General features: G+C 53.8%; 1 protein-coding gene across 2 annotated transcripts in view; it reads left to right on the top strand.

The window, feature by feature from the left end:
• TMCO4 (transmembrane and coiled-coil domains 4) overlaps positions 1 to 14,615 on the top strand; it is a 105,122-nt gene that overhangs the window by 88,058 nt on the left and 2,449 nt on the right. For both annotated transcript variants that reach the window (XM_068968336.1, XM_068968337.1), the window contains exon 15: positions 5,929 to 6,046. In XM_068968336.1, coding sequence (XP_068824437.1) covers positions 5,929 to 6,046 — 118 coding nt within the window. The remainder of the gene's footprint in view (positions 1 to 5,928; positions 6,047 to 14,615) is intronic.

The following is a 14,615-nucleotide window of genomic DNA, read 5'->3' on the forward strand; positions in this document are numbered from 1 at the left end:
CTTAGTTGCCCCGTGGCATGTGGGATCTTCGCTGTGACCGGGGATCGAACCCATGTCCCCTGCATTGCAAGGCGGATTCTTAACCCACCAGACCACTGGGGAAATCCCTTGTGTGCATTATTTGGTAGGAAGGGAGTGGGGATTGTCCAGGCTTTCAGAGCAACGTCTCGGGGCGGGGATGACAGCCTTGGGGGGCCCAGCACCCACAGCATACGACAGATCCTCCAGCAGGAACTGAGGGCTACGAAGGCTGATGGCTGTGGGGCTGGAAAGGAGGCATCCTGGCCGGGGATTTGAGAAGGACTTGAGGGGCTTCAGCCAAGGTGGCGCCCTAGACACTGGGGAGGAAGGGAAGCTCCTACCCCAAAATCCTAAGGGGTTTGTATTATTGACCCCATTTTACAAGTGAGAAAACTGAGGCTCAGAGAAGTTGAGTTACGAGGCCAGTTAACTTTAGTTTTGATCTAAGCCCAACCATCCCAAGTGGAACCTGCCACTGAATAGAACAGATTTGGAAAGTCTGTGTCGACACTTAGCCCATGTCCAGAGCTAAAGATAAAGACGATCTTCAGCCATGGATAGAGGACTTTAACCGGGACACCAGAGTTCAACCAGTTAGAATGGCTTTATCGTTTTCCTTTTCAAACTTTAAACTTTGTACTTTGTACTGGGGTGTAGCTGACAAGCAGTGCTGTGGTGGTTTCAGGTAAACAGCAAAGAGACTCAGCCATACATGTACATGTATCCATTCTCCCCCAAATCCTGTCCCTCATATTCTAAGCTGAGTTCTTAGAATCAGAATATGGTAGGGAGAACAAAGAAACAAAGATAAAGAGCCATAATATATAAAGAGCTCAATCAAATCAATAAAAAAAAAAAATCTAATGTCCAGAGACTCCTCTGCCCACCCAGTGGTAAGACTGCACACTCCCATCTCAGGGCGCGTGGGCTCACTCCCTGATTGGGGAACTTAAGACCCCACATACCACGTGGTGTGGCCTAAAAAATTTTTAAAGATAAAGAGAAAATGGCCAAAAGATATCTACACATAAGCATGGAATAAACGCAGTCAATAAACTTTTGAAAATTAAATAGATGCAAATTAAAGTAGGTAAAATACTATGTATCATCCATCACATCATCGAACGTCTGACATGAATACCATTCAGTGTTGGCGACGATGAGGTGAAATGGGTGCTGTTACATACTCCTGGTGGTAGTTGAATTTAGTGAATCCTTTTTGGGGGGAATTGGCAATATCTATCCAAATTATTAGTGTGCCAGTCTTCTGACACCACAGATTCTGGCTCCTGTGATCCTGCATAAATAGTCACATGCACAGAGATGGATGCACAAAGGGGGTCCTTGCAGCTCCATTTATAAAAATTGAAAGCAACCCAGTGACCTAAATGACCACAAAGAGGGGAATACTTTTTTTAAAAAAGCAAGGGCCACGGTACATTCAATGACCCCATTTACAAAAGAAGAAGCTTCTGTGTATACATATGTGTATCTGTGTGTCTGGAAATGAAGAGGGAGGTCCAGAGGGACCATGAGACACGAATAACAGTGAATACCCGTGAAGAGTAGGCAGGGATTGCAAGGAGGGCTTAAAAGAGGGGTGTTTTTTTTTTTTTCCATTGATTACATAGTTGATTTACAGTATTGTATTAGTTTCAAGTATATAGCAAAATGAATTAGTTACATATGTGTATATATTACCTCTTTAATAAAAGAGACCTTTATATATTTATAAAAGAGACTTTTAAGTAAAGGCAGTTTAAGAAATAAGAAAAGAAAAAGAATGGGCACAATATTGACGTCAAACAGTCCTTGGTTAAAATCTTGGCTTCATCCTTGACCTCTCAGATGGCTTTGGACAAACAAATCTGAAGCTCAGTACTCCTACTTATACAATGGGAATAAGAGGCCGTCCTGCACAGGAGTTCTGGGAAGATTAACGGAGATTATGTGGGGTAAGGACTGGCAGTTTGTAGGTGCCCAGTAAGCAACATGGGCATATTCACAGCACAGGATGTTTTTTGGTGTGTTTCATAAACAGCAAAGGGAAAGAATTAAAATTGCATGTGTGCAATATGAAAGCAGCAAAAGCTTATTAAACCCATCTGTTCTGTTGAGAACCTGAGGCTAATAAGCTTGGGTTTCCGTTATTTTGTGAGATCCTGAGCCATCTCTCCAGAGAGAAAAAAGGAGGAGAAGGAGGAAGGAGAGGGGAGGCATGTACGGACCAGGACAGTAACCGTGGTTTCTTAATTAAATTCAGCGGCAGCCGGGAGTTCACATTCCTGGCCCCCAGAGACCCCTCACTTGCAGTGGACTTACTTAAGAGGGAGAGTGAGTGAGGGGGTAAGGGGAGCTTCAGGCCAAAGCTACCAGACTGTATACATTTATAAATGTATAATGTACATTAATAAAGCTAGCAAGTCCTTCGCGTGCTTTCACACACTCCCTGGAAGCCAGCCGGGCTGAGTGGTGCTGCTCCTGTTGTCCTGCAAGGACACTGAAGCTCAGAGAGGGCCAGATGCCAAGGTCACACAGCAGAGCCAGGATGTGAACTCAGGCGAGCCTGTCTCCCTGACCCCTGGGGCATCTGCAGTGAGAGGGTTTCATTCTGAGCTCCAGGGGACTCCCTGAGTGGTCTCTGCTCCAGCGCCGTGTGGGGAGGGGCTGATGTTAGGAGTGGGTGGTGGGAGGGTGGACCCCTGCCCATAAGTGCCTCCAGGCCTGTGAGGACCCCAGGCACAACCTTCCGCAGGTCCCGTGGTGCTGATCAAGGGCCAGCTGTGTGATTCGTGCATCCGCCTGGCCTGGAACACCGAGGCCTGGCTTGCTGGGCACCCCACCCACCAAGGGGGTTCACGACTCCCCTCGGGAGGCAGGATGCAGGTCTAGGGCCCGGCCCTACCCTCATCGAGCTCTCTGCTCAGGAAAGGAAAAGACCCAGGGACGGACACACAGAGGACATGAAACAAACGCCGCAAGGGGAGCGCACGGCAGGCGCCAGAGGGATGGGGTTATTAATGTCGGGGGAGGGGCTCAGGGCCACTCCCAGAGGGGGCACGTGCAAGCCTGATGGTGGAGGGGTGGATAGGAGCCCGGCAGAGCCGGGAAGAATAGGCCCAGCAAGAGCGGCCACGGCGCCTGCGAAGGCCCCAGGCGAGGGCTGTCATTGCACCCAGTGCCTCCCGGGCTCGCGGGGTGAGTGCTGGGCGCTCAGGGCGCCTCGGGCGTGCTCCTGCCCTCCCCGCGAGGAAACTCACAGTGACGAGCCTGAGCCTCAGAGGAGTCAAGCAGCTTGCCCAAGGGCACACAGCCGGTGACTGACAGGGCAGGACTAGCTCCGTGCAGTCCCAGGTGGGGGCTGGTGGCCCACCCCCCGCAAGAGAGGCAGACGCTGGGTGCAGAGGGTCTGGCAGGCCTCTGCAAAAACCGCAGAAAATAAACAGAAGTGCTGGGTTCATTCAGCACAGGTTCGAGGCTGTGGAGCCTTCCAACACGTGATCTTGCCCTGTCTGTCTGTCGCCGTTTCGTCTCTAAGTCACGTCTAGCTCTTGGCAACCCCGTGGACTGTAGCCCGCCAGGCTCCCCTGTCCTGGGAAGTTCATCCGTACGTGTGTATAAACAAGTGCAGTGAACATTGTTAAGTAGAGTGTGGTCATAGTTAAGATGGACCGTGGGCAGGAACGATGCTGACCTTGCCTGTTTATGACCTTTCTGTCTTATCTTTTGGGTTGTTCTGGGTCTTTGTTGCCAGGCGTGGGCTTTCTCCAGTTGCGGTGAGCGGGGGGACCACTCTCAAGCTGCGAGGCACAGGCTTCTGGTTGCGGTGGCCTCTCTCGTTGGGGAGCCCAGGCTCCAGGTGCCCGGACTCAGTACTTGTGGTACTCGGGCTTAGTTGCTCCACGGCATGTGGGATCTCCCCGACCAGCGGTCAGGCCTGTGTCCCTGGCACTGGCAGGTGGATTCTGACCCACTGTACCCCAGGCAGGTCTCTCATTTACGACTTTCCATGTCAGAACCATTTCGGGGGCCTCCCTCACACCCTGTGTTTGATGCACGTGTCTCATGATGACTTGATAGAACAGCTCGGATCAGTCTCCCTTCTCCCCTTAGCCATCATTCCGAGGGACACTCTCCTTCAGTATGAGGCTAACCATTGGGGTGTGCAAGCATTGCTGTCTAGAGGGAGTTAAGGAATTTTCTAGAAAAGAAAGCTTGTGGGCAGCGGGGAGTCACGGTCAGCTTCTGAGAGGACAGGGGTCGGGTGAGAGTTTAAGGAGGGGGAGGGGCTGGGGGAGGGGCTGCCTGATTTCAGAGCTGGAGCAGAAGGTCCTGGGGGAGCAGGGCGGGGGATTCAGTGCTCAGTGGCCGTGGGGGGGAGGGGGACGTGGGACGTGGTCCTGCTGGCCTCTGTCCGAGGGACCTGGTGGGTGATTCAGATGGTGGAGTCAGTGGGGACATGCAGGCGGGCCTGTAGCCTGCATGCGAGTGTGCTGAGTCGCTGCAGTCGCGTCTGACTGTGACCCCATGGACTGCAGCCCACCAGGCCCCTCTGTCCTTGGGATTCTCCAGGCACTAATACCAGAGTGGGTTGCCACGCCCTCCTCCAAGGGATCTCCCTGACCCAGGGATCAGTCCCACGTCTCTTTATGCCTCCTGCACTGGGAAGTGGGTTCTTTACCACTAGCGCCACCTGGGAAGCCCAAGGGTCTGTTGAGAGCCCCTCACCTCTGGACCCCAGTCCTTCCAGGGGTGTCCGGGGTGGTGCCACACAGGCACCCATGTGGTCAGAGACCCTGAAGGGTCAAAGCTACCAGGGAGCCTCGGGAGCCCACCACACCGTGGGTCCCAGACAGCTCGGGGCCTCACCTGTGGTCAGACAGGCAGGGCAGGGAGCCCTGACTCTCAGCTGAGCCTCCCCACATGACAGGGAGGGAGAACCCTGCTTTCAGACAAGCTCACAGAAATAATGGACTCAGGGGACCCTGCAAACCAGAGTCAGACTCGGCCTAAACGGGAGACAGCCTGATGCGCTGAGTGGAGTTCCAGTCCTGGAGGCTGAGGGGGACAGAAGTGTCCACGCACACGGACCTGCTGGGGGACAGGGCCCAGCGTCACCCCAGGCGGGGCGCAGGGGCTCGAGGGGCGACGCTGTCACATGGACCCTGTAGACCAGGCATCCTGTGGACACGGCTCGGTGTACCTGAAGAGTCAGGCTGCAGAGGGTCTGGGGTTATCCTCTCTCCAGAGTGCAGGGCAGATGTCTGGCTAGGAGTGATGGGGTACAGAGCGCGGGGTTCACAGCACCTCTGAGAGCGGAGGAGGAGTGTTGCAGGGCAGTGACCCACCTGGGGGTCACCCTGGCCTCCTAGTGGCCGAGGGCAGGAGGCTGCAGGCCGGGCCTGTCTCAGTCCCTCCCGCTCACAGACAGATAGGGGGTCCCCAAACCCAGAGTCCCAGCCTGCAGAGCATGTGTCCTAGACCCCCGTGGTCCTCTTCCCGAGACAGAGGTCTGCTGCCTCTCTTTGGTCTCCCCGGGAGCCCCGGCCCAGCCACCCCGGGGAACTGGAAGCCCACAAACAGCTGAGAACGTCCCTCCCAGCCTCATGCTGATTTCTGGAGAACGGCGTGCGGTTCCCTCCGTCATCCACTCAGCAGATACTGTCTGTTGCTGTCAGCGCTGTTCTCTGCCCCAGGGAGCCGGCAGGGAACCAAGCGGCTTCCCTGGAGCTGCCAGGCCCGGCGGTGCTCCCAAAGCATCGGTGCCTGCAGCTGCCCCCACCATCCCTGGGCGCAGCAAGCCCCGGTTTCCCGCAGAAGCGCCCATCCCGCCAGGCTCGCTGGGGCCAGGCCGGGCCCTCCTGAGGCTGACGTCCACCCCGTCTCACTGCGTCCTCTCCCCCGCAGGGCGGACTGGCTGCTGAGCTTCGTCTACCGCACGTCCTCCGTGCGGCTCCGCGTGGCCGGCCTGCAGCCTGTACTGCTGCAAGACAGGAGGGTGGAGAATGTGGACCTGTCCTCCGTGGTGAGCACCCCCGTTCCCCCTGGGGCTGACTTTGGGGGGTGGGGACGGCACACATCTTACTCCAGCCCGGCAACCCACGTCCCAGGGACACAGGCCCCGGCCCGGTCCACCCCAGACAAGAGATTGTAAGAACTCACTTGGGAAGCGGTAACTCCTGTTCACAGGCACCAAGCTTGTGCCAGGGCAATGCCCCCAGGCCCTTGGCACACGTCCTCTCTAACCTGCACATGGTCTCAGGGCCAGGCATCATTATCCCCATTTCACAGATTAGGAAACTGAGGCTCAGGAACATTCCCATCCTACAACACACAAACGATAACCTGGATTTGAACCTCCAAAGCCCATGGTCTTGCCCCTACATTACTGCCCTCTTCCACTCCTCCCCCAGCTCCTCCTCCCACAGCCCTCACTCACTCCCCGAGCCCAGATTACTAGTCAGGACAGTCTGTTTCTCCGGAGAGTAACTGGAACAAGCAGAGGATACACGTGGAAGCGTTCAGGCTGGACCAGAAGAGAAGCACCTGGCTGCCAGGCTGTGAAACCGTGGGGTGGGCTTCCCGGGTGGCACTAGTGGCAAAGAGCCCGCCTGCCAGTGCAAGAGAAGTAAGAGACGTGGGCTCGATCCCTGGGCCCGGAAGATCCTCTGGAGGAGGGCATGGCAACCCACCCCAGTATTCTGGTCTGGAGGGTCCCGTGGACAGAGGAGCCTGGCAGGCTGCAGTCCATATTGCGGAGTCAGACACAACTGAGGTGATTTAGCACACAGGCACAAAACCTTGGAATAGGGAGCAAGGAAGGGGTTTAATTTGTGACAATATTGCTTCTGTTTGATGTGTTTGGTTTTTTGGCTGCAAGGCATGTGGGATCTTGGTTCTCCCACCAGAAATTGAACCCACACCCCCTGCATCAGAAGGCAAAGTGTGTTCCAAGGTCCCTGGCCTTTGACTCATCTGGAGAGTTTATTTAAAATGCAGATCCCGGAGCCCCGCTGCCCAGACCTCCTCCATCAATCTCTAGAAGTGGAGCCTGCACGTCTGCATATTAAACATACTCCCCAAGGACTCTTCCACATCTCAGACTAAGCAGGGTGGACGGTCCAAAGCATTCTTGCTGGGAAATGGGGGGGGACCCACCCGGGGGACCCCCCTAGCAGCCACACAGACCTAATTTGGGTTTCTAGATCCATTTTCCAGGCTTGCAGGAACCTCGTCCCCCCTCTACATGTCTGTCCTAGAGAGTTAATTATAGCTTGTACCGACGAGATGCCCAGCTCTGCCCTGGGCCTTTTTCAGTGTCCATACCCCACTGTACGGATGAGCACTCTGAGGCTTTGAGAGGCTAAGGGACTTGCCCAGGGTCACTCAGCAGGAGCGTGGCAGAGCAGGACTCAAGCCCAGGTCTGAAGCCAGTGGGCATCGCCCCTGGTTGGGTAGATGTGGGAACCAGTGGCAGAGGCACCAGCTGCCAGGAAGAGGAAGGGGAGGTTCGTGGGCTGCAGTTACATCCTCCAGCAAACTCCGCCAGGGGAAGTCGCTGCAATGAAAGTCCCACAAGAAGAGGAGCTTCAGTTTCCAGTTACTACATTACCAGCTGCCATTTATCAAGTGCCAAGCATTTCCCAAGCATAAACCAGTTGCCCCAGGTACCGCATAAGCGTGGTTTGAGCCAGCCACACCATCCTGTCTGAAAGCAGGCAGACCAGGCCCCTCCCTGGGCATCTGAAAACTCCCCTGGGGAGGGGTACCCAGGACGGCCTTGGCTCCTCCATTCAGTTTCAGCGGCGGCCTGGCCAACAACACCCCCCGAACACACACACACACACACTGCACCTCGTGGTGGGGGAAGCTGGGCACCCTGACCCCCACCAGCACAGCTAACGCCAGGTTGCATGAGGCTTTAGAGGTTTTTTGATTTTCTTTTTAAAGATTTTTTTTTTTTTTGATGTGGACAGTTTTTAAAGTCTTTGTTAAATTTGTTACAGTGTTACTTCTGTTTTATGCTTTTGGTTTTTTGGCTGCAAGGCATGTGGGATCTTGGCTCCCTGGACCAGGGATCGAACCCACATCCGCTGCACTGGAAGGTGGCGTCTTAACCACTGGACGCGCCGGGGAAGCCCCTGGTTGCATGTTTGTTAAAGCTGAACTGAGGCCTGAAGAGAGCACAGCAGGTTCTAGCACAAAAACGTGAAACTGCAATGTTACCAGGCACTGCCGGCCCCGGAGCTCATGGGCCGTGGCCTTGCCCTGAGGGCCCCTGGGTCTCTCACCCAGCCTGCCCTCATCTCGCGGGGGCCAACTTGTCCTGGCTCATCTCTTTACTCCCCCAGACTCCCAGGGCCCTGGCTCACAAGTCCTGACCCACCAGAGGAAGGCAAGTGAGTCAGCCCCGTGTCTTCCTAACTGGCAGCTTCGGAGGCTGATGTCGGTCCAAGAATAAAAAGAGTTTTTAGGCTCATCCACCCATGAAACTGATCACTCCTAATTCAAGAGGCAGTCGTCCCAGGATAGATAGGAGCTTCAACCCCTAGAGTCAGCTCTTTAGATCATCTTTACCCCTGAGAGACTTGCTTCATGCGATATCAACCTCGCAGCAACCCTGTTGAGTAGGATGTGGGCATCCCCAAGTCACAGACTAGAACACTGAGGCTTGAGACAATGGGCTTCCCTGGTGGCTCAGACAGTATGGAATCTGCCAGCAACGCAGAAGACCCAGTTCGATTCCTGGGTTGGGAATATTCCCTGGAGTCGGGAATGACAACCCACTCCAGTATTCTTGCCTGGAGAATTCCATGGACGCAGGAGCTGCGGGCTACGCTAAGACTCAGACATGACTGAGCGAGGCTTGAGAGGATAGACTCACGGAAGCAGAGTTGTAGATCCGGTCTCTCAAAGCAGGTCCGGAGTCTGTGTGCTCCATCTTCCGGTGGGAGTGCAGAGAGCTTGGCTGACAAGACTGAGACCACCAGACTCGGATGCCCCCTGGCCCGTGTCCAGGGGTCTCTGTCCTGTTTGACTTGATGCCCCACCACTCCAGGGGTCTCCCTCTGCCACAGGAATCAAATGTGAAAAGCATGGCTGAAATTTCCTTTTCAATGAAAATTTCCTTGAAATGCTACAGAGCCCTTGGAAGATGTCGACTCTGCCCTGGGAAGCCTCTGAATGGCATGTAGTGGGAAGAGCACAGCTGTCGATGAGAGGGAGGCCTGGCTCAGAACCCACCTCTGCTGCTGGTGTGCTGGCTGTGTGACCTCAGGCCAGTGACTTAACCTCTCTGTGCCTCGGGGGCCGCATCCTAGAAACAAGGGCTACCACCTACCTTCCAGGGCGTGTGTGCGATGCTTGGTGCACAGGAGGCCCACCTTTAATGCTAGTCCCCGCCTCCCTGCCCCCGAGACCAGCAGCTGCAGAGATTCCTCTCCGGGCTCAGATGCCTTCATGGCAGCCTCCCAGCTCCTGCCTAATAATAGCTCTTTATCGCATTAGGATGCATCAGAGAAAGCAGTGCTTTCCTTTTCTGGGTAATTAGAGGTAATTAGCATTGCCTTCGTGCCACCCTCCTATTTTCCTTGAAAATTCTTGCTGGAGGAGACGTTGCTGGCAACAGAGTCCTCATGACTGCTGTTGGCAAGCAGTGCCTGCCCCATGCTCAGGGCTGAGACCTAAGGACCCGCCTTCTCCCAGCCGGGCCCACGTGGGCAGAGCCCTCCGCATTAGCCCAGCGGCAGGCACGGGACACAGACCTGGTCTGCAGAGGCTCCTGACCTCAGGACAAGCCTGAGCAGGGGTGAGCCAGGGTCAGGCTCTGACACAGACGGGAGCATCTCCAGGGAATGAAGCAGACGAAGGCCAGGCTGCCTGATGCTCTCTCAGCCTCTCCTGTGTGGGGACTGGTTTGCAGCAGATGGGGGTCTCTGCCTCCCCAGGGACCCCCTCATGAGGCTTCTTAGGGAGCAGAGATCCAGTCAAGGGTCTCTGGAATCTTGGTGTTCCAGGAGAAATGCCAGCTGACTTCCAGGACTTAGCCCAGCTCTCAGCACACAACAGTGGTGGTTTAGTTGCTCAGTCATGTCTGACTCTTTGTGACCCCTGGACTGCAGCTCGCCAGGCTCCTGTGTCCAGGGGATTTCCCAGCCAAGAATACTGGAGAGGCTTGCCATTTCCTTCTCCAGCAGATCTTCCCAACCCAGGGATTGAAGTTGGGTCTCCAGCTTTGCAGGCAGATTCTTTACCAACTGAGCCACCAGGGCACAAAATAGACACTCAATTATAGTCACAGTAGCCAACACAGCAGACACTGCTCTGTGTGGGTTACAGACCTTATGCCACTTGATCCCCATAGCTGTCCAGTGAAGTAGGAGTAATGACCCCGTTGTACAGGTATCAGTGCAAAGAAATAGAGCAAAGCAGTAGGATGGGAAAGACGAGAGGTCTCTTCAAGAAATTAGAGATACCAAGGGAACATTTCATGCAAAGATGGGCTCGATAAAGGACAGAAATGGTAGGGACCTAACAGAAGCAGAAGATGTTAAGAAGAGCTGACAAGAATACACAGAAGAACTGTACAAAAAAGATCTTCACGACCCAGATAATCACAATGGTGTCATCAGTCACACTCACCTAGAGCCAGACATCCTGGAATGTGATGTCAAGTGGGCCTTAGGAAGCATCACTATGAACAAAGCTAGTGGAGGTGATGGAATTCCAGCTGAGCTATTTCAAATCCTAAAAGATGATGCTGTGAAGGTGCTGCACTCAATATGCCAGCAAATTTGGAAAACACAGCAGTGGCCATAAGACTGGAAAAGGTCAGTTTTCATTCCAATCCCAAAGAAAGGCAATGCCAAAGAATGCTCAAACTACCACACAATTGCACTCATCTCACATGCTAGTAAAATAATGCTCAGAATCCTCCAAGCCAGGCTTCAGCAATATGTGAACCGTGAACTTCCAGATGTTCAAGCTGGTTTTAGAAAAGGCAGAGGAACCAGAGATCAAATTGCCAACATCCAATGGATCATCGAAAAAGCAAGAGAGTTCCAGAAAAACATCTATTTCTGCTTTATTGACTATGCCAAAGCTTTTGACTGTGTGGATCACAATAAACTGTGGACAATTCTGAAAGAGATGGGAATACCAGACCACCTGACCTGCCTCTTGAGAAATCTGTATGCAGATCAGGAAGCCACCATTAGAACTGGACATGGAACAACAGACTGTTTCCAAATCAGGAAAGGAGTATGTCAAGGCTGTATATTGTCACTCTGCTTATTTAACTTATATGCAAAGTACATCATGTGAAACGCTGGGCTGGAAGAAGCACAAGCTGGAATCAAGATTTCTGGGAGAAATATCAATAACCTCAGATATGCAGATGACACCACCCTTATGGCAGAAACCAAAGAAGAACCAAAGAGCCTGTTGATGAAAGTGAAAGAGGAGAGTGAAAAAGGTGGCTTAAAACTCAATATTTAGAAAAGTAAGATCATGGGATCCAGTCCCATCACTTCATGGCAAATAGATGTGGAAACAAGGGAAACAGTGGCTGACTTTATTTTTCTGGGCTCCAAAATCACTGCAGATGGTGACTGCAGCCATGAAATTAAAAGATGCTTGCTCCTTGGAAGAAAAGCTATGACCAATCTAGACAGCATATTACAAAGCAGAGACATTACTTTGCCGACAAAGGTCCATCTAGTCAAAGCTATGGTTTTTCCAGTGGTCATGTATGGATGTGAGAGTTAGACCATAAAGAAAGCTGAGTGCCAAAAAAAACCAATGCTTTTGAACTGTAGTGCTAAAGAAGACTCGAGAGTCCCTTGGACTGCAAAGAGATCCAACCAGGCCATCCTAAAGGAGATCAGTCCTGAACAGTCATTGGAATGACTGATGCTAAAGCTGCAACTCCAGGACTTTGGCCACCTGATGCAACGAACTGACTCCTTGGGAAAGACCCTGATGCTGGGAAAGATTGAAGGTGGGAGGAGAAGGGGACGACAGAGGATGAGATGGTTGCACGGCATTACTGACTCGATGGACGTGAGTTTGAGCAAGCTCCGGAAGATGGTGATGGACAGGGAGGCCTGGCGTGCTGCAGTCCATGGGGTCGCAGAATCAGCCACGACTGAGCGGCTGAGCTGAGCCGGGTGGGTATAGAAACTGGGGCTGCAGCAGGGCACACTGCATGTGGGTGGCAGAGCCGGGTGAACCCAGAACCTCCCTGAGCCGGGACTCTTCACCACTGCGTTCACGCTGCCTGTGTCCACACATTTCTGTGGCTTCTTGTCAGTGACCTCCAGCCCTCAGCCATTAAGCCTGTGACGTGTATTATCTCATTGAATCCTCACAACCAGCCCACATGGTGTATGTATCTTTATTAGCCCCATTTTACAGAAGAGGAAACTGAGGCCTGAGAGGTAAAGGCGCCCCCAAGGGGTCTGATAGTCTTGGAAATGGTGGGCAGATGGCAGCAGCTTTGGTTTGGGAAGTCGAGGTGTCTTGCAAGGCAGGAAGCAGGAAGCCCTGCGGCCCCCTCACCTCGCGTCAATAAGCCTGAGCATCTGCACGTTTCAGGGCTGGGTGTGGGGCACCGGGTCCTGCCCTCCCCCACACAGTCTATCAGAACGGAGACCGAAGCTAGCAGACGCCAACGGTGGCATGTTGTGAGTGTTGTCACAGGGGAGCCCCCAAGAGGGTCCGTAACCAGCGTGGGAACGCCAGGGAGGCTTCGCGACCCCAGGGACATCCAGCGTGTCTCCCCGTGGGAGGAGGCCCTCCGTTGGGGCGGCAGGAAGGCAGTCTTGGGCTGCAGCCTTTTCGTTTCGCTGCTCCGGGCCTCAGTTGCGGCACTCAGTGTCTTCCCTCTTGGTTGTGGCGTGTGGGATCTATTTCTCTGACCAGGGATTGAACCCAGGGCCCCTGCATTGGGAGTGCGGAGTCTCAGCCTCTGGACGGCCAGGGAAGTCCTGGAAACTTTATCCAGCGCCAGCCACAGCAGAATGCCCCTCTGCACAGAAGAGGTTCTTCTCCTGCCCACCTCACTCCTGCTCTCCTGTTCCCCCAGCTCCCTGTAAAATCAGAGCTTTGCCAGCCAGTTCTTCCTCCCACTCCGTCTTTGCAGAACAGCAGCTCAGGGGCCAGGGTTGGCTGAGGCCTGGACCAACCTGTGGCCAAGAAAGGCCAGAGCTGTGCATTCTGGGGCAGTTGCACAGCGCAATTTCCATCTGGCATCGGCTGTAGCCACAGATGCCTCCCTTCCTTCCTGTCCTGCCTGCCTCCACCCAGCCCTAGTACCAGCCCTTTGTCAACACTGAAAAGGTATGAGGAGGCCATCGTTGTTTATCCCTCTGGGTCTAGGTTTCTGCTGGCTGGAATTCAGATGTGATGGCTTGAGCTTCAGCAGCCATTTTGGGTTCCCAAATGGATCAGCCCAGCTAACTCCCTACCTTCTATCTCTCCTTCCAAGAAAACTAAAGTGAAGGAACTCGTATGCATGGCATACCTACTGTGTACCAGGAGCCGCGCCTTGTGGTTTGTATTATTGCTTCCCACCACTCCCATGAGATGAGATGGGTATCACTAACTCTAACTGGGTAATGTCTCTTTTTAAACAGAGGTTTGGGTCATATGGAGCAGAATAGTTCCTGCAAAGTCCCAGGCTGTTGAACTCTTTTAGCAGATATTCAAGGTGTGCGGTATCATGGCCCTCATTTTTACAGATGGAGGAGCTGGTGTTCAGGACATTGTACAGACTCACCTCGTTACTAGTAAGAGACAGAGGCAAGTCTAGAACCCCAATTTCTCTGATTCCAAACTTAGGTGCTTTCTAGCGCCATGCAGCCACTAATGTCCACCCTCTAGGAAAGGACTCCTCCCTACCTTGACCTCCACCCTGAGCCCAGGGATCCGAAAAGCCTCTTCTGTGTGTGTGCACGTACGTGTCTCACTGAACGGTCTTCGAAAGCAGTTGCACAGCAAACAGCAAGAGGGAGGCAGGTTCTGGTTATCATGAGGAAATAACAAAGCCGCGCGGGGGCTTGTCTTCTGTGCTATTGCGCGGTCGCCGGGCCGGCCCCGTGTGCTTTCTGGCCAAGTGGGAGTGCCGGCGCTGCCGGCTGGGCCTTTGTGCCGTCTCCTCGAGTCCCAGCCAGCCTCCCCTCTGTTCCCTGTCTTCTTTTTAAACAAAACCTTCCTCTTCAGCCTTGAGGGACGGTCCAGTCTTGTGTTTGCCTTCCCCCTAAGCTGGCTGGGGAGAGCGTGAGGCTCCATTTCAGGGAGAAGATTTGCGCGAAGCAGCTTCCACAGTCAGCCTCTCCAATGCCGCACACGGCCGCGCTCTTCACAGGCTGCGTGTCGTTAGGCAAATCACCGCCCTCCTCTGGGCTTCTCTCATCTGTAAAACGAGTATGCTGTTTACAGTCTTCCCTGCCACAGCCTTGACTTTCCGTGAAGAGAGAAGGTCTGGATTCAGAGCCCAGCTCTGACATCTGTGTGACCCTGGGCGGGTCCCTTTCTCTCTCTGCCTCATTGCTTCGTCTGCAGTTAGCACCCAATACCTGTCAAAGGAGTATAGC

The sequence above is a fragment of the Capricornis sumatraensis genome, chromosome 3 (assembly GCF_032405125.1).
Source record: "Capricornis sumatraensis isolate serow.1 chromosome 3, serow.2, whole genome shotgun sequence".
Lineage (NCBI taxonomy): Eukaryota > Metazoa > Chordata > Mammalia > Artiodactyla > Bovidae > Capricornis > Capricornis sumatraensis.